Source organism: Mustela lutreola, chromosome 11, assembly GCF_030435805.1.
Source record: "Mustela lutreola isolate mMusLut2 chromosome 11, mMusLut2.pri, whole genome shotgun sequence".
Taxonomy (NCBI): Eukaryota; Metazoa; Chordata; class Mammalia; order Carnivora; family Mustelidae; genus Mustela; species Mustela lutreola.
Genome location: NC_081300.1, coordinates 49209814 through 49234308, shown reverse-complemented (window position 1 = coordinate 49234308; position 24495 = coordinate 49209814). Strand labels below are relative to the sequence as shown.

At 37.8% G+C, this 24495-nt stretch overlaps 1 protein-coding gene across 9 annotated transcripts in view; it reads left to right on the top strand.

Moving 5' to 3' along the window:
• GREB1L (GREB1 like retinoic acid receptor coactivator) overlaps window positions 1-24495 on the top strand; it is a 272164-nt gene that overhangs the window by 142475 nt on the left and 105194 nt on the right. For all 9 annotated transcript variants that reach the window (XM_059138916.1, XM_059138915.1, XM_059138914.1 and 6 more), the window contains 3 exons: window positions 6404-6580; window positions 12264-12440; window positions 15344-15466. In XM_059138916.1, the coding sequence (XP_058994899.1) occupies window positions 6404-6580; window positions 12264-12440; window positions 15344-15466 (477 nt within the window). The remainder of the gene's footprint in view (window positions 1-6403; window positions 6581-12263; window positions 12441-15343; window positions 15467-24495) is intronic.

The following is a 24495-nucleotide window of genomic DNA, read 5'->3' as shown; positions in this document are numbered from 1 at the left end:
AGAAGAAACAGTTAAAAAACATCACAGAAAAGCTCAGACCCTTGCCGGGTGAGGTTATTCTCAGAATAATTACAAACTAGACTTAGAAACTTTTTCTTGATTTTGCAACTGTTTCTGGCCTTGGATTGATTTCTTGCTGACCTGTTACTGGATTCAGCCTTGCCTTCTCTTTCTCTCCTATTCTCTTTCCTCTTAATTGAATTGGCCGAGTGGCTTGTGTTGGTGAGTAACATGAAGGCAAAAAGATAAAAATGGGACGTTGTAAAAATAGACTTCATTTTTAAAGAACAGTTTTAGATTTAAAGAAAAGTTGAGAAAATAGGATAGTGTATATCCCTGCAGTTTCTCCCATTGTTGACATCTTTCATTATTACTAATTTTTAGAAAAGATTTTATTTATTTAGTTGAGTGAGAGAGAAAACTCCAGTAGGGGTGGGGTGGGGTGGGGTGGCATGGAGAGGCAGAGGATGAGGAATAAGCAGACTCCCCACGGAGCAAGGGAGCCTGAGGTGGGATTCAAACCCAGGACCCTGAGGTCATGACCTGAGCTCAAGGCAGATGCCTAAAGGACTGAGCCACCCAGGCGCCCCTATTATTAATTTTAATAATAACTAAAGTTCATAGTTTATTTGGGTTCTTTAGTTTTTACCAATATCTTTCTGTTCCAGAATCTCACAAGGATACTAACTTAGTTAATCAACATGTCTCCTTAGGCTCCTCTGGGCTGTGACAGTTTCTCAGGCTTTCCTTGTTTCTGATGACCCTGACAGTTTTAGGAATTATTGGTAAGGTATATTGTAGGTGACCCTCTCCTAGAGTTTGTCTGAGGTTTTTCTCCTGATTAGGCTGGGGTTATGGGTTTGGGGAAAGAAGATCGCAAAGGGAAAGTGCCATTTTCATCACATTATGTCAAGGGTACATTTTGTCAACATGATTTATGGCTATTGATGTTGGCCTAGATCCCCTGGTGGGGGTAGTATTATCTCCATTCTTTCCCCCACTTTCCATACTGTGGGAGAAAGTCACGATGCTCAGCTCACAGTTAAGGAATGGGGAATTTGTTCCACCTTCTTGAGGATAGAGTATCGGCATAAGTTATTCAAAATTCTGCATGGGAATTAGTCTCTTTCTCCCAGCCCACTTATCAGTTTATTCAGTCATTTATATCATTATGCACTCATGGATATTTATTTTATGTTGAGTTATAATCCAATGCTACTTTACTTTGTTTCTCAAATTGTTCCAGTTTTGGACTTTGGAAGCACCTTCAGTTGCTTTTTGTGCCCCTTTTACATACTCTCATCATTGTGCCTTTTTTTAAAAGCATAAAATAGGGTATTTTCTCTTTTCATTGTCATAAGCACCACGTAAATTTTTTTTAAGGAAGAAGTTAGTAGAAAAGACTCTTCTAGAATCCAGTCATTGTTTAGTCATTTTTACTTCCAACCTCTAGATGTCCTCATGTCATTAAGTGGGAAAACCCTGAAAGGCTGAATCACTGAAAACTATTTGTACTTCGTAATTTGAGCTGACTGTGTGTTTCTCTTTTTGCCACAGAAATCACTCTGAAGTCATCTTTCTTCTGTAGAAAATCCTGCTTTCTTCAGGTGTTCTCCACACTCTGTCCTCTTGACTGTATCTGTTAAGCCCAGAACCAAAATTGTATTTTCCCCCTTGATCTCCCTTTGCTGCAATGTATTGCTTTTAGAAATCTCATCAGAAAAACTGTGAGTTTTAAGGATTCATCAGCAAGTATGAGGTAGGTGGGTGCCAATAGATCATGGCTCTCAGGCAGGGGCTGGTGTGGAAAGTGCCGCTTGGATTCAACCTGCAAAACTGGGTAGTAGGACTCAGCGGGAGGGCTGTGGTGGAGGAGAAAAAAGGCAGTGAAGAAACAATAGGAAGGTCCTACTTCAGACCAAGGGAAGGTGAAACATTCGGAGTCAGAGAGATGTTAACGTCAATGATGAAGAGGCATCGATTTCGAGTCAGGATGGGTTTTAGTTCCATCTTTTCCAGTTGCAGAATATTTGAACTTGGACCATCTTCTTAACCTTTATGGGCCCTCATGTCCTTATTTACATACTAAATAGATTAGTGTTACCCAGTCTTGACTCACAAATTTCTTTTTATGGTAATATGCAGTTTTTTGAACTCCTTAGGAATTTAAAACCCAATTCTGTCACTACATGGGACATGATAAAGAACTGATTTTAAGTATAAAGTATTTATTTTAGACCAATATGTTAATATACTCTATGATCTTATTCATGCATATGAGAAAAAATTGTCTACATTTAATTATTCAGTAATTGTTCCTTAATTTATTCAAAATTGGTTTTGTAAGAAAAAATATATTTCATTGACAAATTCAAAAATGAAATATAAGTTTTTTGGGGGGGCTAAATGTATTTAAGTGTTTTCCAGCATCAAAAAAGAAAAAAAAGTCAAAAATCTACTTTTAATACCCATATTTTAGAATTTTTATATTTTAGGATTAAAAGGGTATATTAGTATATTTTTATAATTTTTACTCTATATGATGAAAAGGTTTCTGGCTGCTGCTTGCAGAATTTCTGCTACTGAAAAGGCTGCAGAATGAGGTTGGCTTTTCCCTCTTACATGAAGAGCCAAATTGGATTATGATCACTAAATTTTACCTTGACATTTTTTTTTGGTGTCCTAGAAACATATTGGTGAATTTCATATAATTTTATTTTATTTTATTTATTTTATTTTTTTCTTTAAAGATTTTATTTATTTATTTGACAGAGAGAGATCACAAGTAGGCAGAGAGGCAGGCAGAGAGAGAGGAGGAAGCAGGCTCCCTGCTGAGCAGAGAGCCCGATGCGGGACTCGATCCCGGGACCCCGAGATCACGACCTGAGCCGAAGGCAGCGGCTTAACCCACTGAGCCACCCAGGCGCCCTAATTTTATAATTTAATGAGTGGCGTTGGGATTGAATCTAATTTTCATTTCTAGCAAGAGCATCTTTAGACACATTTGTAAAATGACTGTTCTCATTTACACAATCAGTGCTCCCTGAGTTTCCCATCATTAACCAACAGTGTATTATGAGTATAAATTAAGCACCATATTAATACATATGACTGGTGATAAAAACAATTGTATGAAAATCAAAGTCACACACCGATATGGAGTTCAAACAAGTGAGTCCTGAGTTCATTTGGCAGGTGTCAGCTATCCCTACATGTGTAGCAGGGAAGGCCCTCAGAACATTGTTTTAAAAGTAGGATATTAGAATGATTATTTATTAGCTTTTAGAAATTGATAATGGTATCTATTGAGTTTGACTTATAATTCCAAGTATTGTGGATTACCTTTATAAATTCCTGGGAGTTTGATAACTACCTGTTGGGAGATGCTGGTCTTGAGATTCTCTATAGCTCTGATGTTCTAAAAAGTTCATAATTTAATTTGCAAATTTATATAAGTTGGTACAGATTCATCATTTCATCTAGTCCATTCTTTCTAATGTGGTGTGAGTCAAAGTTGTAGAAAGGTCATATTGTTACTGCTTAGTGACAAAGACAGTTCCCCAAGCACCCTGTTTTCCATCCTTTGGGTGATCATGAACCTCTCATCGCTGAGTTTATCTATACATTTTGGGAAGATACATGATCTGCCTTTTGGAGCAAGTCATGATGAAGGCGCTATTTCTTTTTCTTTCTTTTTTTTTTTTTAAAATAAAGATTTATTTATTTATTTATTTATTTATTTATTTATTTATTTGATAGACAGAGGTCACAGTAGGCAGAGAGGCAGGCAGAGAGAGGGAGGGGGAAGCAGCTCCCTACTGAGCAGGCAGCCCGATGCGGGGCCTGATCCCAGGATTCTGGGATTGTGACCTGAGCCAAAGGCAGAGGCTTTAACCCACTGAGCCACCCAGGCACCCCGAAGGCGCTATTTCTTATGGGAAATGTGTTTCTAGGTTTACTGTCTACACAAATTAATAATTCCTTTGGTTAAAGAAATTAGTGCTTCTTTTAAGGCTTTAAAATGCCTCCTAGATGGACGCCTGGGTGGCTTAGTCAGGCATCTGCCTTCAGCTCAGGTCATGATTCCACGGTGCTGGGACTGAATTCTGTGTTGGGCTCCTTGCTCATTGGAGAGCCTGCTTCTCCCTCTGCCTCTCTCTCTCTCTCTCTCTCTCTCTCTCTGTCTCCCTCTGACAAACAAATAAATAAAATCTTTGAGAGAAAAATAAAATGCCTCCTAGATTTAAGATTTTAGAATTTGGTTATATGTCTATGTTCACCTCGCATGGTTTTAGATCTGGATTATAATTGTTCTTAGCTTTTCTTTTGCCAAGTTGAGTAGTATAATTTTGGTCTGTTTTTATATAGTAAACTTCCACGTCTGACATTCCTGACATTACCAAACCCATTATGTAACCTAAGACAAGTTCCCTAATCTTTCTGAGCCTCAATTTCTCCATCTTGGAAAAGAGTTAGTAGTTGTTGAGAGGATTAAATGAGATAATCTATGCAGTGGTTAGCACTATACCTGACTTACGTTAAATGCTCCGTATATTTTTCTGCCATCAATATCATCATCATCACCGTTTCCCCACTTTTAAACCTGTGAGTCCTGTCCCTGCAATGGATGAGGGCAGCAGAATTTTTTTTAGGGGTTTTATATATCCATAGTTTCCAAAAAAATGTTTGTAAACTAAATAAGTAATATGACTTACATGTACAAATGAATATTTTGCAAATACATAGATGATATTGTGAATAATAAAATATAGATTCACTCAGAATTGTTAAAGAATTCACAGTAACATTCTGCTATTGTTTTTCCTCAATTCACAAACACTAAAGTTAAATATGAAAGTTTTTAGTGTTAAAAAGTAAGATTGAAATGGTTGAACCTCATTGTTTTATCATTTTAGCCCTTCTTGTGTTGACTTCTTCCGATTCCATTATGTCTGCTTTTGAGAATTGATGAGCCAAACCATATGTTTGGATGTTGTTTTCTTACTATTTCTCATATACTAACTGATGACATCCAATTGTTTGTTGGTTTTGGGTTAACATCATAATATGAATTGATACTGGAAGAATTTAGCATGGTTTATTCCCTACTTTGTTTTGGGCAATGATGATGATCTCCTCAGGTTTGTGTGTGGAGAGTTAGATGTCCATCCTTTATCTTCCACAACTCTCTGAAATAGTATTTATCATACTTTTGTTCACCCTCTTTGGTTGCAAGTGAAACCCAGCCCAACTGAGATTAGCCTTAGGTTGAATGAAGAAGATATTCAATGAATTCTTAAGCAAAATGTTTCACAGTCAAACCACAGGAAAGGCACATACACTGGGCTGCAGGGGCCCACATACTGCCAGAACATTCCGCCTCAACCTACTATCTGCTGACCATGCTGACAGACTTCTCTCACAAGGCAAGGAACTGAGCCACAGACCACACTAAGCCACACTCTGGCTCCATGTTCAGAATTATTAGAGAAAAGGCTTTGAATGGCCTAGTTTATGTCAGGTGCCCCTGACTAATCAACTATGGCCAACTATATGGGATATTGTAGTGACTAGCTTGGATCAGGTGCCAGCTCTAGTCAATCTAGAATATCACAATTCTCTAAGAGGAATCATATACTTAGAGTTCAGGGAGGTCTGATTATCTCCCAGAAGATATGAAATGGGTGCTTTGCAGCAGAAAATAGCTGCCCTCTGTAATATTGTTTTGTGTCTATTGGTTCCTTATATACTCCTTCAACTAACTGTAATGCAAACTCTTAGAGGAAAGTATGTTTGTTCAACTCTATCCCCCAGCCTAGGGCAGCATCTGTTGCAAATTATTTTTAAGAAATGATGAGCTAATGAATTAGTATGATACATTATGGTACACAAAGTGTTAGGTAAGGTTTTGTCACGTGTTGTCATGTTGTATCTCATGAAGATTGTCCTCACAGTTCTGGGTTCTAGTTCTAGCCGTTCATTTATGGGCCACTAAACTCAAAGGTACAGTCTCTTCCTGGGTGAAATGGAAAGCCTCCCTTTTCTATGACAGAAGTCACCATTTACAGAAGTGAACTTGCACTGAAAGTATAAAAATACTGTATTATGTGCACATAAAAATTACATTTTTCAAAGTTTCCTCTGTATATTTTTCATTTGCTTACTTGTGGATCAGAAAATACAAAGTCATCAATGTTGGCCAACCCTGTCAGAAATACAACCTTTTGTGTCTTTTCAGCTCCACTCAGAGGGGCACATGTGATTTGGCTTCTGGTTGGAGAATATGGACTTTACATTTAGTCCTTAATAGTGATTCCTATGGGTAAATTCACTGTCCAAATGGGTGATAAGAAGATAGAAACTTTCCAAACATTTCACTGTGTCCTCTTTTACTGGGTTTTAGGTTTTTGTCAAGCGGGAAAGGATTTGCGTTTGGTATCTCTGTGTATGGAACAAATCGACATCCCAGCAGGATTCCTCCTGGTGGGGGCCAAGTCTCCCAATCTTCCTGAGCACATCCTAGTGTGTGCTGTAGACAAGCGATTTCTACCAGATGATCATGGGAAAAATGCACTTTTAGGTGAGTATTCCACACTTACCAAATTCTTCTAAGGTGAAGGAGTCCAACTACAAATTTATTTTTAAATTATCACAGAATTTTCTCTTTAAAAAGTCACAGAATTAGTTGGGAATTCTATAGTTTAACTCAGGTATGAAACATCTTTTTCTTTTAGTAACTTCTCAAAAATTACCTTTTATTTTTTATTCATTCTCAAAACACCCACCTTGAAGAGACTTTTCTAAACCAGGTTTAAAGGATGGCGTTAGAGTTATCAAAAATTAATACTTTGGGGACATCTGGGTGATTCAGTCTGTTAAGTGTCTGCCTTTGGTTCAGGTCATGATCCCAAGGTCCTGGGATAGAGTCCCATGTCGGGCTCCCTGCTCAGTGGTGAGTCTCTTTCTCCCTTTGCCTCTGCCCCTCCCCCTGTTTGTGCTGTCTCTCTTTCATGCTCTCTCTCAAATAAATAAATATAAATATTTTTAAAAAGTTAGTACTTTGTTAAGCAAAGTAGGATTAATTCTTTATATAGTCAATGATTTGGACCTGATGTCAAATCAACTCTCAGTTATTCAGCTGCGGATTATCCACTTTGTATCTTATTGCTAGTTTCTCCACACCACCCATTATTCCTAACTACACTTGATTGATGTGATTCTCATTTTATATTTAGCATGAGTTCAACCAAAGTAACTAAGTATAGGTGATATAAAATGTGTAACTCTATCTCAGAATTGTTTTATTCTCTGGTATTACTTTGAGTCTGTGCTTTTTGCATAATCTAGCTTCATGGGAAATGAACAGTGGATTTATTTTTAAATTAATATTAATGATTAAGAAGATAAGATGTCACATGAGGCTTGTTGTTTTCTTTGCTGCTGTGTTTCTCTGGAGTTTCTTTTGTTTCTCAGAATTTCTCTAAGTATAGATGCAATCATGTGCTTTTGGTGCAAATAACAATAAAAATGAAAAAGAGAGAAGAGGGCAAAGAATTCAAGAATTGTGTCAGTTCTTTTTTTTTTTTTTAAGATTTTTATTTACTTAATTCACTGACAGATCACAAGTAGGCAGAGAGGCAGGCAGAAAGAGAGAGAGAGGAGGAAGCGGGCTCCCCACTGAGCAGAGAGCCCGACATGGGGCTCGATCCCAGGACCCTGAGATCACGACCTGAGCTGAAGGCAGAGGCTTTAACCCACTGAGCCACCCAGGTGCCCCAAGAATTGTGTCAGTTCTAAGCTGTGCTTGTTTAGTTTGATGCATTTTTCCTAGTTATACGGTGTTATCGGACTTTTAGAAATATGTACATTAGTATCTTGAGTCAGAAAGTAACCTTGCCCATACTTTATAAAGGTTCCTTACATTATAATTTAAAGACTTCTCTTGGTGCATAGGAAAAGAAGCGATGCTTTCCATAAGGCTTTCATAAAAACATGTTAATTTTCTTTTCTTTTAGTGGTTTTGACCAGATGATTTAACATGGAAGTGTAATGGTTGTTTATACATTAGCAAAGAAGTTCCCAAGTCTTCAGTTGTTCACACATTTATCCAACACTATGTGTTCCAAATGTACTGTGTGACAAAAATCATGCTAAGCTGTGATGTGGGGACACAAAAATGATAAGACACAGAACTAGTAACCCAGTTGGTTTGTGGTATAACAATTTTGGGAAACTTCCTTTTACCATTTTAAAAGCATCATAGCTTCAGGGAGCCTTGCTGGCTCATTTAGAAGAGCATGCAACTCTTGAACTCAGGCTTGTGTGTTTGAGCCCCATGTTGGGTGTAGAGATTACTAAAAATAAATAAACTTAAAAAATATACAAGCATCACAGTGTCATCAAATGGAATATTTAACATGTGGGTCTGACCACAAATAGAAAAATCACTCATGATGCCTTCTTGCTTAGTGATTCTTCATGACCAGAGGAATCCTCCTAGAATGTGTCATAGAAAGGATACAACAGGGCGCCTGGGTGGCTCAGTGGGTTAAGCCGCTGCCTTCGGCTCAGGTCATGATCTCAGGGTCCTGGGATCGAGTCCCGCATCGGGCTCTCTGCTCAGCAGGGAGCCTGCTTCCCTCTCTCTCTCTCTGCCTGCCTCTCTGCCTACTTGTGATCTCTGTCTGTCAAATAAATAAATAAAATCTTTAAAAAAAAAAAAAAGAAAGGATACAACAAACATTAGCAGAATAATAGGTTTCATAATTATAGATAATCAGGTGTATGAGATCAAAGACCATGAGTATTGGGAGTTGGAACCAAGGGTAAAATGCCAGGTTTACCACTTAGTACTTTCAGAACTGGGGCAGGCTTGTTATCCTCTTGAGGTCTCAGACTCTTCATCTGTAGAACGAGGCCAATGATGCCTACCTTGCAGGGTTATAAAGATTAAATAATGATGTTTATAAGGCACACATCCACCATAGTGCTGAGAACAGAACACTTGTTCTTTATATGGTAGTTATTCTGCAACTCTGTCATATTTACTCATACCCTTATAGAAATGGAACTTTGCTTACTTTCTCTAGCCTTGTGAATGGGCATAATTTTTTACTAACTACTTTCCAAATTGAAAGTATAGTGCAACACAAGGGTTGAAGCTGTCTCTTAGATAAGTATATTGTTGAGATTTTTATATATTCAGTGTCTGTTGTCTAAAAGTTAATATCCATCCAACATTCCTACTGATGATAAATTATTTCAGTATGCATTAAGATATAGTGGGAAAAAATGTTAAGCTTCAAATATACTTGCATCCCGGTGGATTCCAATATCAATTTGTCTGACTTTTTATATAAATTATACAGATTCAAAAGACCGTGGGGGAATCGATTAAATATATATTGATCCAGGGGCGCCTGGGTGGCTCACTCAGTTAAGCATCTGCCTTTGGCTCAGGTCACGATCTCACGGTTTTGGGATCGAGTTCTGCATCAGGCTCTCTGCTCAGCGAGGAGTCTACTTCGCCCTCTTACTCTCCCTCTCTCTCTCAAATAAAAGAAATAAAATCTTCAAAATATAGTGGCAGGTCATTCATGTGTCCCAAATCTACCATGCAATCGGAAGACTAAAAATGTAATTTGGCTGTAAGAAGCACAATTTTTTCTGACAATGACAACAAGAAATTTGAGCAGATAAAATCTCTCTTGAACCAAGGTTAATACTGAAACCATAGAGAGTTTTAAAAATGAGCTGTAGCATTCTATCTCTTTAATATTATTAATTCTCATCATTAATGTGCCACTTCGGTAACTGAAGATTGTCCAGTTACTTTGCTTTTCTTCCTCTCACGCTCTCTTGCTTTTCACCTCAGAGAACAGGCAAAAGAAAAGAGAAAAGAGAAAACCTCACCTTGGTAATTTGTTAATTCTAATTCTCACACTACATCATTTATGAACTATTTTGATCTATCCAATAGATATGCTTGGATCTTTCAGGGGGCACTGTCTTTAAGTATTTTTGCTAAATTGTTCTTAGATCATTTTACTGTGTTTGGGTGCTATATGTGCCTTGCAAACCAGGCAATTTTCCATCAAGGCCTGATAATCATATGACAATGTAAATTATATGGAGGCACTGATTTTATCTGCTTTGTTCCATGCTGAAAACCTGGTACCTGAGAGAGTGTCTAGCACATGGTAGATAGAGTACAAATATTTGTTGGATAGATACATGCATATCTGAAGAGATGGATAGTTCGATGGTTTGGGGACTTGGTGAACTAGGCAGCCATTGATAATTTTTTTTTTTGATCTCCAGCTCTAAAATATTAGATAGCCAAATACTCTCAAATGCAAACCATCTCTGAATATATTTTAAATAATTTATGAAGCTACATTAATGTTTATAACTCTATAAAGTCACCATAATAAACTAATTACATAGAGTTACTAATTTTATGTAACTGATCAGAAATTAGAACAATCTCTGTCCAGTTTCACACAAGATGCTCAATAAATATTGCTGAATAAATAATAATAAATTGGACTGCCATTTCTAAATGTTCAGACTTGATTGTCAGCATTCTGAGATTAGTACATTGTGAAATATTCTGTCTTTAATCCTGGTGGCCTTTCCCTTCTCTCCTTCTATATCTTTGTTAATTATGTGACCAGTTGTTTGGGGATTTAAAAAGAGTGTATCACTTCACCTAAATTTATTTTATTTTATTTTATTTTTAAAAGATTATTTATTTATCTGAGAGAGAGAGAGAACACAATCAGGGGGAGGAACAGACAGAGAGCTGCTGAGTGGGGAGCCTGATGTGGGACTCGATCCCAGGATTCTGGGTTTATGACTGGAGCTGAAGGCAGATGCTTAACCAACTGAGCCACCAGGCGCTCCAGTAAATAAATCTATCTATCTATCTATTTATTTATTTATTAAAGATCTCATTTATTTATTTGACAGACAGAGATCACAAGTAGGCAGAGAGACAGGCAGAGAGAGAGGAAGGGAAGCAGGCTCCCTGCTGAGCAGAGAGCCCAATGTGGGGCTCGATCCCAGGACCCTGGGATCATGACCTGAGCCGAAGGCAGACTCTTTAACCCACTGAGCCACCCAGGCGCCCCTCCAGTAAATTTATTTTACGTTAGTTATGTATATAGAAAGATACTGTATGTTTGGAGTTTGGGATGCCCTTTCCCATTTACACCTTTCTTGTCCTTGTTCACTACATGGCAGTAGGTATGTTGTGTCCTCATCAGTCAGAACCAGAAGAACTTTGGTTCTATGCAACTTTCCTCTGCATGTTAGGGGGTTGATTTCCAATTTAGCGAAGGATGGCCTCTCATCCTCTTAGCCTTCTCCATTTCTTCTTTCTGTGCCCCCTGCTCTAAGCAGGTCATTGAATGTTTTATTTTGTTTGAGTAATCTGAGTGAGAATTGTTTGGATAGTAGACCTAAAGTAATAATAAGCTGATTTGAGTACAGGGAAGTGAAGAAAGAGAAACTGGGACTCAGGGCATTCATATGAGAAAGTACAGCTCAGTCTCATAGAAACTGGAAAGTTGACAGTGCCTTGGTTCGCCCGTCTCTGTCCACACTTTCCTATCTGCAGACCAGCTTCCTCTTCATGGTTCTCAGTTTGTGTTCTCCCATCCCTTAGCTGACACACTGCTGGACATACCCCTAAGCTGGGTTCTAATTTTATAAGACCTTATAAATCAGGGTATAGTACCATCTCACTGATTCTTTCTGTATTTATTTTAAAATTCCAGGAGAGTCTGTCCCAGACTTGGTCAGATATTAGCACAGTCTAATCAGCTGTGGCATTGAAGGCAAGTCCACATGGTACACAGGGTAGAGAACCAGGGCCAGCAGATTCTCTAAGAGGGATGGAAAAGGACATCTTTAGGACCAAACTTTTTTGGTCCTATGGAAAAGGAATAATGGACATCTCTAGGAAAAGGAATAAGGGACATCTCTAGGACCAAACTTTTTCATATTTTTATGTCAACCATACAAATTCTATCTCTTGATACTATCCATTCTGTTTCCTTAATCATTATCCTTTTAGGGCAGAAATTAAATTACTGTCAGTCTTTATAAATAAGTTTGCTTAAAAAAAAACTTGGATTTTTTCCCCCTTGAAATTAAGAAATGATTGGGTCAAAAAGACTGAATATTTCTATACTTTTTATATGTAAAAATACTGTATCAACTTACAAGTCCAGCAGTAACTTTGATTTTCCTTCTTTCAGGGTTTTCTGGAAACTGTATCGGCTGTGGAGAAAGAGGATTTCGGTATTTCACGGAATTTTCCAACCATATTAACTTGAAGCTCACCACCCAGCCAAAGAAGCAGAAGCACTTAAAGTACTACCTAGTGAGAAGCTCCCAGGGTGTACTGTCGAAGGGACCTCTTATCTGCTGGAAAGGTAGCACCAACCTCTGGGAGAAGAAGGGAAGGGAAGGGAAAGAGATGTTACGGTAATAACAAGTGGCTAGTACGCGGTTCAGGTAGAGAGAGAGATAGATAAATATCCCAAGTTCAGAAGGCTATCCAAAGATGTAAATCTTTCTGACAGGTTATTTGACTAGCCTTTTCCTATCTTTTTAAAAGATTTTATTTATTTATTTGACAGATCACAAGTAGGCAGAGAGGTAGTCGGGGCCGGGGGTGGGGGGAGGCACAGGCGGTGGAGGGGGTGGGGAAGCAGGCTCCCTGCTGAGCAGAGAGCCCGATGCGATGCGGGGATCATGACCTGAGCCAAAGGCAGAGGATTTAACCCACTGAACCACCCAGAAGCTTCTCCTATTTTTAATAGAGACTATCTGGGTTTTAAAAAGTGCATGTCTCTTGGTCTCTGGGGAGGGTAGAGGGCTGGCAGACTCTTTCCAGCTCTTCTGGCATTTAGAGAAGATCTCAAATTGTCATTTTCCTGGTTAGATGCTCTTTCTACTTTATTTAAGTTCTTTGGTAAAATGCTCGTGAGTTATATAGTTTTCTATTTTCATTAGAACTACGTATACTTAAGGGGCACCTGGGTGGCTCAGTGGGTTAAAGCCTCTGCCTTTGACTAAGGTCATGATCCCAGGGTCTTGGGATCGAGCCCCACATCAGGCTCTCTGCTCAGCAGGGAGCCTGCTTCCCCCTCTCTCTCTGCCTGCCTCTCTGCCTACTTGTGATCTCTATCTGTGGAAAAAAAAAAAAGAACTATGTATACTTTAGAACAAATAATGCTTTCTTCACAATACCTGGGGAAATGCACTATTAAGTGGGTGGAGTTTTATTTTTTTTAAGTTAAGAAGAACTTAACTTATTTATAGAACTGAATCCAGTTGAAGTCTCACATCTTCAGGCGATTGATAGGATTTGCCACAAATTTTATTATTCTAATGAAATGGAATATCTGATCTTTGTTTTTGAACAGTTACTTAGGTATTGAGATTTTTAATTATTACTATTATTAAAGGTGATATAATAATTGTCTTTAATGTTTCCATTTGTTGTCTGTGTAAGATTTTGACCTAACCATGAGAAATACCATAACGAATCCAAATTATAACTGCAGATTTTCCTCTAAGTCTTCCACTGTAATTACTCTTGGTTGCATTTGAAATGACATTAAATAAGTCCTTAGGAAATGGCTGCATGTTCCAAGACAGATGCAATAATCCTTTTGAAGTCTTACATTTAAAAAAAAAATTTAAAGATTTTATTTATTCTTTATAGTTTTTTTAAAAGATTTATTTATTTATTTAATGTGTGAGCAGGATAGAGGCAGGGGGAAGGCAGAGGAGCAGAGGGAGAGGCAGAGGGAGAGATGCTGACTCCCCGCTAAGCACAGAGCCAATTTGGGGCTCAATCCCACAATCCTGAGGTCATGACCTAAACTAAAATCAAGAGTTGGACACTTAACCTCCTGAGCCACCCTGGTACCCTTAAAAGATTTTATTTTTAAGTAATCTCTGCACCCAATATGAGGCTTGTACACACAACCCTGAGATCAAGAGTCACATGTTCGGGTGCCTGGGTGGCTCAGTGGGTTAAACCGCTGCCTTCGGCTCAGGTCATGATCTCAGGGTCCTGGGATCGAGCCCCCGCATTGGGCTCTCTGCTCAGCAGGGAGCCTGCTTCCCTCTCTCTCTCTCTGCCTGCCTCTCCATCTACTTGTGATCTCTCTCTGTCAAATAAATAAAAAAAATCTTTAAAAAAAAAAAAAAAAGAGTCACATGCTCTACCAACTGAGCCAGCCAGGGATCCGAGGCCTCATATTTATATCAGTTGTGACTTTAGAAGTAGAATTGTGTATGCATGTATATATACAGATATGCAGACATATATTATCAATATAAATTTATGCATATATTATACATAATGTGGCGATATCCTTTCAGGCCAAAGTACCGTAGCTCTTCAAGGAAGTTCTGAGCAATGAAGGTTATGGGAAACTGCTACCAGCCTTTGCACATATCTGATAAACTTAGAAACTCTCTAAAGGACCCTCTATATGCAAACTGTCATTTGCAACCATTTATATTTCTTTTTCACATGCTACCTTTGAAGTCTAATACATTATAACATGTAGTATAATTTAGTTGGAAGCTACAGCCCCATGGGGTATCATAGTATTTGTTATCAAGCTCAGTTCAAAATATTATTAAAGCATTACAGGAGAGCTTTATGAATACTGGCTTACCTAAAATGAAGCTTGGTATTACATGATCAGAGATATCCTTGAGTATTATATATCTATTTCCTTTAATAAAAACTAAGAATGTTAAGAATTTGAGCATTTGAAATTTTTCTCTTCTACCTATACATTTTTCTTTGGTTCAGTTTTTGGACATAAAGTCAAGGTGAGAATGTCGAAAGCAGCCTCCATGGAGTCTAGGTTCCTGTTGCACACTTAAATCCATCCTAATAGGAGGTTAACTGACACTTGAAAGCTTATTGGAGATTTTATTTACACACACACACACACACATACATATACCCATCCAATATTTTAGCCTCAGTCTTATCCATAAAACATGCATGATTACATTGGTTATGAGTAATTCTTCTCCTGGTAACTAATCTGTGAAGAACAAAAGTCTCATCTTTTTTTCTTTGTCCTTCTAAACATGACATGTGGCCTTAGGAAGACAAACTGAATTCACCCTCTTGAACATTCTGTTGGAATCAGAATTTGAGGAAGGAGCATCTCTGATAAGGAATGTGGTTGCCCCTTAAGGAGCCGCGGTTTATTTTATAGATTATATAGATTGCCTTTCTATTACCTGTTTTAACAGAGGGCTGGTCTCCCCCCATAATGTGATTCTTACTCCTTCCCAGAATGTAGAAGCCGACAATCCTCTGCTACTTGCCACTCTATGAAACCAAACTCTTCAGTATCATCAACTGTGACTCCGGAAAATGGCACAACCAATGGATACAAATCAGGATTCATTCAGACAGGTATGGGATGTTTTCTTTTGGAATTTCGAGCAGCAGATGTGTATTCAGTGATGCATTTAAAACTTACTGTGGACTGGTTTGAATAGAAATATTTTTAAATGGAGGTATTACCCGAGTTACTATTAGAGTAAGAAATTAGGTCAAACATCGAACCTGTCTCTAGAAGAGCTGGACAGTGGGCAATAGGTAGAAATCCAGACACGAGAAAAGTCTGTGTCATAGCTATCAGGTGGCATATACTGGGGACATAACTTAGGAAGATGCGAGTTCCAGGGTAGGGCTCCAAACTAAGCCTACAGAACATTACAGGGTATATGGCACCCACCAGGATACTAAGTAAGGTCCCAAGGCAGGACTAAGGATCGCAATGGAAGAATCCAGGATCAAGTTTCTAGTGGTTCAAGATAGAGGCTTGGTTACAAGTAACCAGATAAAATTTTAGTGCCTGAAGCTGGGTTACAGTATCAGAGCAGCATCAGCAGAACAGCCACTCTGACACTGAGCAGGTAAGTTTCTAGTCTAAGGCTTCTGAAAATTCCTCCAGTGTAGAGGACAGCACTGGCCCAGGCCCTGAGGGCAGGATAAGTCTCCAGGTGGGACTGGATGTTTCCAGGTGGCTGAAGGGCTGGAGGGCTGTAACTGAAAAGATCACTGCAGATAGTATTTGAGAAAATTATTTAGAACCAGTCTAGGTTATATCTTAGGCAAGAAGAAAGTATTTTAAAAGAATCTGTGAATTGTCTTTCAGTTCACTTGTTTTTGGTAAAGTACCCATTTTACTCATCTGATATGCAGTCTTCACAATGTATGTGCTTTGCCAGTGTCCTCTCAACAAGTTGAAAAAGGCTGTCTTCATCCATTTCACTACTTAGCATTCCTCTTTCAGATTCATGTGGAATTCTGATGAGCTGGCAAATTGTTTCTGCTTGCTTTTAAGAAGTACATAGTTATTAGAAGATGTTAGCAATGGTAGCTATGATAGGAAGGCTAACTTTATCTGGGGCTCTTCTTACTCTGTGGCTGCACTCAGCTAAGTCTACTTCATCCAGATTGTAAAAGTCTGATTTTTAAATTGTCTGAGAGATTTAGATAGAGGCTAAAGAGGAGAGAGCGTATCTCTTCAGAATGAAAGAATATTGTGCTACTAGGTATTCAAGAAAGAAAATGTTGGCACATGGCTCTTGGCATTGAAACATTAATTAGCTTTCATTACAATTGCATTTCATTATAATAATGATAAACCTGTATGTCTCTCCTAGAATTTTATTGTAGTAATTTGGTTGATTTCCTTGTATATTTTCTTCCATTAGACCATGGGCCTAGGGAAATGTGATTTTAAAACTATAGTATTTAAAAAGTGAATATTTACTTTATTACAACAAAAACATATGAAACATTTGTTGTGTTCTAAAACCCTTGTCAGATGCTGGAAGGTAAGGTTCTAACACTCAACCAATGGCTCCAGTGATTTAAAAACCACTCACATGGGGGATAAAAGCACAATAAAACATGTTACTTTTCCTAAAAGGGACAGTTAGATATATAAATAACCAGATGTACCTGAAAATAATGAAAATATATTAAAATGTTAACAAGCAGTAATGCAGTTTTAATTATATTAGAAAATATATTTTGAAAACAAATATTGCTCTGAAATAGAGGAAATCAAGATTCAGGCTTTCGCAAAGACTCTATCAATTGCCGTGAAAAGACACAGGTAGAGCACTGACTAACTCACAGTGAACACAGGTGGCCAAGATCAATGCCCATATTCTTGTGTATCCCTTGTAGAGGTGAAAGTGATTATTTCACTATGAAATAAGCTATTAACAATTTTTAAGTGCAAGTGCCCAGGTGGCTCAATTGGGTAAGTGTTTTCCTTCGGCTCAGGTCTTGATCCCAGGGTCCTGGGATCGAGTCCCACTCCCTGTGGAACAGGGAATCTGCTTCTCCCTCTGCCCCTCCTCCTTGCTCGTGCACCCACTCTCTCTCTCTTTCTTTCTCAAAAATAAATAAATAAAGTCTTTAAAACAACAACAACACAGGAACATCTGGGTAGCTCAGCTTGTTAAGAGTCTACCTTCAGCTCAGGTCCTGATCCCAGGGTCCTGGGATCTAGACCCACACTGGGCTCCTTGCTCAGCAGGGAGTCTGCTACTTCCTCTTCCTCTTCCTGCTGCTCCCCCTGCTTGTGCTCTCTCTCTCTTTCTGTCAAATATATAAATAAATAATTTTAAAAAATTAATTTTTTAAAATTAAAATTAAATTTTAAAAAATTAGAAATTTAAATTATTTTAAAAATAAGACCATTTTAAGTGCAATCCATAGAATTTAATAGAAGTACCTTTTTCTAATGGAAATTAATTTTCTAATTAAAAAAATTTTTTTTATTATGTTGAGTTAGCCAACAATAGTACATCATTAGTTTTTGAGGTAGTGTTCCACAATTCATTATTTGTATGTAACACCCAGTGCTCAATACAACATGGGTGATGGATATTAAAGAAGGCATGTGTTCTGAAGAAAGTACCTTTAAAGTGAGGCTTTGTATCTAAAACTTTCCTCTTGATGAATTATGTTGATGAGTCTTCAACAATAATTTCTTTCTTCCTACACATGCTGAAAGTAACAGGCTTTAAAATTTCATGTTACTGTTATGAAATCATTGCAAACATTGGAGTATGCAGTATCTCCCGAGTTGGTAAAGATTCTTCCTTTTATAGAAGACAGTCTGCAGTCAGTGTCTTCCTATAATCAACATTTCTTAGCCTGAAATATAGGTAGACACATTGTATAGTATTTGAAGAAGGGACTAATTTACTATTTACACAGCTTTGTCTTGAATTCTACCTGCCAAGCTCTGGATTTTCTGTTCTGGTTAGCTTGCCACTTATCCCTAGCATATTGTTTTCAACATATTTATGTCACTGATAATTCAAATTTTAGTTAACAATACCAGTAAAATAGTTTATCATTTTGACTGAAGGTGGCTGTACAGTTACCTACCTACACTGTGCTCACATGCCATGTACAAACACACATGTACATACATGTATTATGTTATATCAGGACAAGAATTCAGGAATCAATTAAAAATTTTTTTCCCTAACCAAAGATCTTGAATTTCTCTTTCCTGTTTTCTTCTGAAAGTTTTATTGTTTCATCTCTTATATTAAAGCCTATGAGCCATTTTGAGTTAATTTCTGTGTATGGTATGAAATGACCATCTAAGTTCATCTTTTTTTGCATGTGGATATCCAGTTATTCCTGCACCGTCTTTGAACTATCTTTTTGTTAGTGAATTGCATGTGTCCAAAATAAGTTGACTGTAGGAGTGCCTGGGTAGCTCAGTCAGATAAATGTCCAACTCTTGGTTTTGGCTCCAGTCATGATCTTGCGGCTGTGGGATCGAGCCCTACATCCGACTCTGTACTCAGTGCAAAGTCTGCTTCAGATTCTCTCTCTCTCTCTCTCTCTCACTCTCTGTCAAATAAATAGATAAAATATTTTAAAAATCAATTGACTGTAAATATAAGGATTTATTTCTGGAAAAATGGATACAATGGATAAAATTCAGGATTTTTACAGTTAAAAAGGTAACATTAAGGAAATAAAAGGACAAGTAACAGAATGGGGAAAAATGTGTGAATCATATTTAATATAAAGACTTTGTATCCAGAATTTACAAAGAACTCTTAGAACCCAGTAATAAGATGACAATACAGTTGAAACATGGACAAAAGGTTTGGAATAGACACTTCTTCAAAGAATATGTACAAATGGCTAATAAGCACATGAACAGATGTTCAACATCGTTAGTCATTAGGGAAATGTAAATCAAAGCCACAATGAATACCACTTCCTACCCACTAGAATGACTATAATCAAGAAGACAGATGACAGTAAGAGTCTGTGGATGTGGGGGAATTGGAACCTTCATACATTGCTGGTAGGAACACAAAATGTGGCAGCTGCTTTGGAATATATTTTGGCAGATTCTCAAAAGGTGAATATAAACTACTATATAACCCCTCAATTCCACCTGAGTATCTAAGAGAAGTGACGACATGTCGTCAAAAAAAGTTGCATATAAATGTTCATAGCAACATTATTGGCCATAGCTGAAATTTGAAAAATACCAAATGTCAATCAGCGCATGAATGGATAGACAAAAATGTGACATATCCATCTAATTATGGAATACTGTTAGGCAATAATAAAGAACAAACTACTGACACATCCTAAATCATGGAAGAACCTCAAAAACACTATCTAAATTAAAGAAACCAGACAAAAGAGATCATACACTCTAAGATTTTGCTTATACGAAATATCCTGAAAAGGCAAACTTATAGACAAAAGAAATAATTAATGGTTGCCTAGGCCAGGGGGTAGGAATGGAAAATAACTGAAAATGGGCATTTGGGTTCTTATGGGGATGATGAAAATGTTCTAAAACTGATTTATGATGGTGGTTGTGCCATTTGGTAAGTTGCTAAAAATCATTGATGTATACAATTGAGATGGGTAAATTTTATGATATGTGAATATACCTAAATAAATACAGGGGAAAAAAGATTAAATAGAGAAAGAAGGAACCCTTTGGTTTTTGTTCTATTTCTATTTCATTTTTTAAAAAGATTTTATTTATTTATTTGACACAGAGAGAGAGAGAGACAGTGAGAGAGGGAACACAAACAAGCAGGGGAATGGGAGAGGGAGAAGCAGGCTTTCCACTTAGCAGGAAGCCCAATGCGGGGCTCAATCCCAGGACCCTGGGATCATGACCTGAGCCAAAGGCAAACACTTTATGACTGAGCCACCCAGGCGCCCCACCTATTTCTGTTTCTTATTCAGTGTGAAACACTCTAATTTATTGACAGTTTACTATGACATGGTAAATAGCACATGGCTTGGAGTCAAAGTCCTGGTATTCAAATATTACTTCTGAATATATTCACTGGTACTTGGGACAAGTCACTTCTATGCCTTGCTTTCCTCATTTGATAAACCAAAAATAACACCTATTTTGCAACTAAGGATTAACTCAGCCTTGCTACCATACTTCTATTTATGTGACATTCCTCCCAATTATAATTGTTCACTGTCTGTATTTCTTTTAGATACTAGAAGCTCTACTATATTCACTTGTTTATTCCTGTACCCCTAGTATTGGCAAATACCTGAAAATAGATATTACTTATATTCCATTTTATTCAAATTTTTAAGTTAGCATTTGGGGGAATTATTAATTTCCTGGTGTGTACAGTTTTTCCAAATGAAGCTGATATGCTCATCTACCATTAGGACGAAACATGTTTTTATGCCCTAGTCTATATGGCAGGATAGGGATGACCACCTAAGTTCTGCCCTTATGTCTAACAGGATAATTTTTAAGAACACTATCAGGCAGGGCCACTTTATGGGCCCTGGGCATATTTGCCTAGGTGGGCCCTTTCCCTCTAGAAAAGTACTTAAAAATATGTTTTGTGACAGTGTTGGTATAAAAATGACTAGTTAGTATTATATGTTAAAGTACTTTCTTCAACCCAAAGTTCATTGTTTTCTTCTGATTATAAAATAAATTAAAACATTTTCATGAGCCCCTAAAAGTATTATGGACCCAAGGCACTGTGCCTTCAATGCCTAATGAGGAAGTTGGCCCTGTTATTGGAAACAGAGGTATTGTCCACGAAATGGGCTTTTCTTTTCTGTGAGTCATGGTAGGCCCAAAGAAACATAAGCACTATCTTAATCTTGTATATTAAAGAACTAAGAACAGTAACAAATGAAAGGACTTTCCCTGTAATGAATCAAGCTCATGAACCTTTACTAATAACGGCAGAGTGTACCTGGCCCAGGAGTAAACACAGAACCGCAGAACAGAGTAGAAAGTCCAAAAAGCTGATTCATATGACATCTGGGTATTTCATATGTAACAGGGGTGACCTGAAGATCGGTGGGACCTTTTCTTTCAAATAAATGATGCTCAGAAATTACATATCCTATGTGGAAAAAAATAAAACTGGACCCCTATTCCACACTGTATACAAAATCAATTCCAGGCAGTTGGAAGATCTAAATATGAAAAGCAAAACTAACAAACTTTTAGAAGATATCTTGGGTATTGCAGATATCTTAAAAGTGGAGACAGAAAGTGCTGCACATAAAGAAAAAGACTATTTCACTACACTTAAATAATACCTTCTGATTGTTAAAAGGCACTATGAAGAAAGTGAAAAATCATTTTTCAAGTCACAAACTAGGAGAAGTCGTGTAACACATAAAACTGACAAAGGATGAGTACAAAGAACATAGAATGAATCAATAAAAATGCCACATTAATATAAAAAAATGAGCAAGGACCTCACAAAAGACAAAATACGAGGGGCCAAAAATTACAGGAAAAGATGATTAACCACTTTGGTTATTGGGGATGTTACTTTAAAAATACAATTTTCACTAATTGTGTTAGCCACAACATTTCATTTTAAGTGATAATATACAGTGCTAACAAGGGTATGTTAAGACTGACACTTTCAGCTAGGCTGGTAAAGGTGAAGAGTGGTACAATCTTTTAAGAAAGCTATTTGGTAGGGGCGCCTGGGTGGCTCAGTGGGTTGAGCCGCTGCCTTTGGCTCGGGTCGTGATCCCAGGGTCCTGGGATCGAGCCCCGCGTCGGGCTCTCTGCTCAGCAGGGAGCCTGCTTCCTCCTCTCTCTCTCTCTCTGCCTGCCTCTCTGCCTACTTGTGATCTCTCTCTCTGCCAAATAAATAAATAAAATCTTAAAAAAAAAAAAAAGCTATTTGGTAATATGCAACAATAACATTAAATATCTTTTTATCCTTTACTCTAGTAATCTCACTTTAGGGGATTAGCCAAGAAAATAACCTAAAAGGAAAGTCAAGATAGTCACTAAAATTATTCTTTGTATTAACTAAAAAAGGAGAAGTTACCTTAGTATCGAAACAACTGAATAAATCATAGCATGCTTACATGACAAATATGTTTAAAAGAAAGATAATTATAGCACTATGCAGCCACATATAATGTAATTCTATTAAGTAAAAAAAGTAATGGGGGCAGGGGCGCCTGGGTGGCTCAGTGCGTTAAGTCACTGCCTTTGGCTCAGGTCATGATCCCAGGGTTCTGGGATTGAGTCCCACATCGGGCTCTCTGCTTCGACAGCCTGCTTCCCCCTCTCTCTCTCTGCCTGCCTCTCTGCCTACTAGTGCTGTCTGTCAAATTGAAAAAATTTTTTTTAATTAAAAAGAATTTTAAAATACAATGAGATACCATTGTACACACACCAAATTGGCAATAAGTTGAAGTATAACAGTAGTAAATGTTGTCAAAGATTTCAAGCATCAAGAACACCACTGGTCGTAGGAGTGGTAATTAATGCCACCACCTAGCAAAGAATTTGCAACACGTAGCCAAGTAGAAAACGTGCATATCCTGTTTCAGCTATTCTACTCCGCAACGTCTTACACGTGTGCAACAAGAGATATATATACGAGGCGGTTCATAGCATGTTCTTCACAATTGGCTCAAGATGGACACAACTCAGTGTATATAAATATACATTTATATAGAGAGATCATTTTGCAATGAGTGTGAACAAACAATACTTACACACAGCACAGTAGAAGAATCTTACACACATCATATTGAGTCAAAAAACCACTTACAAAAGAACTCATCCATTATGATTTCACTTTTATTATGTTCAAAACCAGGCAAAACTAAATCATTTTAGGAATACGGGGCACCTGGGTGGCTCAGTCGGTTAAGCGTCCGCCTTTGCTAGCTGCCTTGCTTACATAGTTTTCTTATTTTGTTTCCATCCCCCTCCTCTCTCTACCAGTAAAACTTCATGGTCCCTGGTCACAGCCATTTAGAAAGCATTTTTCATTAGAATGCATTATGTTATTGTCCCTAAAATGTAGCTATGTTTGTCTCTTTCCTCTTTAGATTTGTCTTTCTTTAGCTGCTAAAGTTCCTTGAGGTCAGTATAATCAAAAGTTCCTCTGGTAGGTTTTTCTACACTTACTAGTTCCTTTTAAATTTTCAAGTTAATGCTTTGCTGAAACACAATCTGCTTTTTCCAAATGTGGTGGGAACACTTTAGCTGGCAGATTTGCCCACTCCCAATCACACATAGAGAATGTAGGCTCTTTCTTTGGCAGAGGTTATAGCTTTGCCTTCTCCTAAATTCTACCCCTAGAGCCTAGCACAGTACCGGGCCTGCTGAAAAGGCTCTGTAAACATTTGGTGAATGAATGCAGGAGAGGGAGCGGAAAGAAAACCAATGATCTTACCCCTCCAAGACAGGGTCACGAATATGTTTTTGAGACCTCTCTTCCTCCCCTACAGAAGAAAGAAATGCCCCTATTTGGCAAGTCTAAGGAATACGGCCCACTTTGTAGAAATGAAGAAACTAAGGAATAATAATAAAAAGTAATTTTCACTAATTGTGTTAGCCACACATTTCATTTTAAGTGATAATATACAGTGCTAACAGGGGTCTGTTAAGACTGACACTTTCAGCTAGGCTGGTAAAGGTGAAGAGTGGTACAATCTTTTAAGAAAGCTATTTGGTAATATGCAACAATAACATTAAATATCTTTATATCCTTTACTCTAGTAATCTCACTTTAGGGGATTAGCCAAGAAAATAACCTAAAAGGAAAGTCAAGATAGTCACTGAAATTATTCTTTGTATTAACTAAAAAAGAAGTTACCTTACTATAGAAACAACTGAATAAATCATAGCATGCTTACATGAAAAATATGTTAAAAAAAAGATAATTATAGCACTATGCAGCCACATATAATGTAATTCTATTAAGTAAAAAAAGTAATGGAGGCAGGGGCTCCTGGGTGGCTCAGTGAGTTAAAGCCTCTGCCTTCGGCTCAGGTCATGATCCCAGGGTCCTGGGATGGAGCCCCACATCAGGCTCTCTGCTCAGCGGGGAGCCTGCTTCCCCCACCCTCTCTCTGCCTGCCTGTCTGCCTAGTTGTGATCT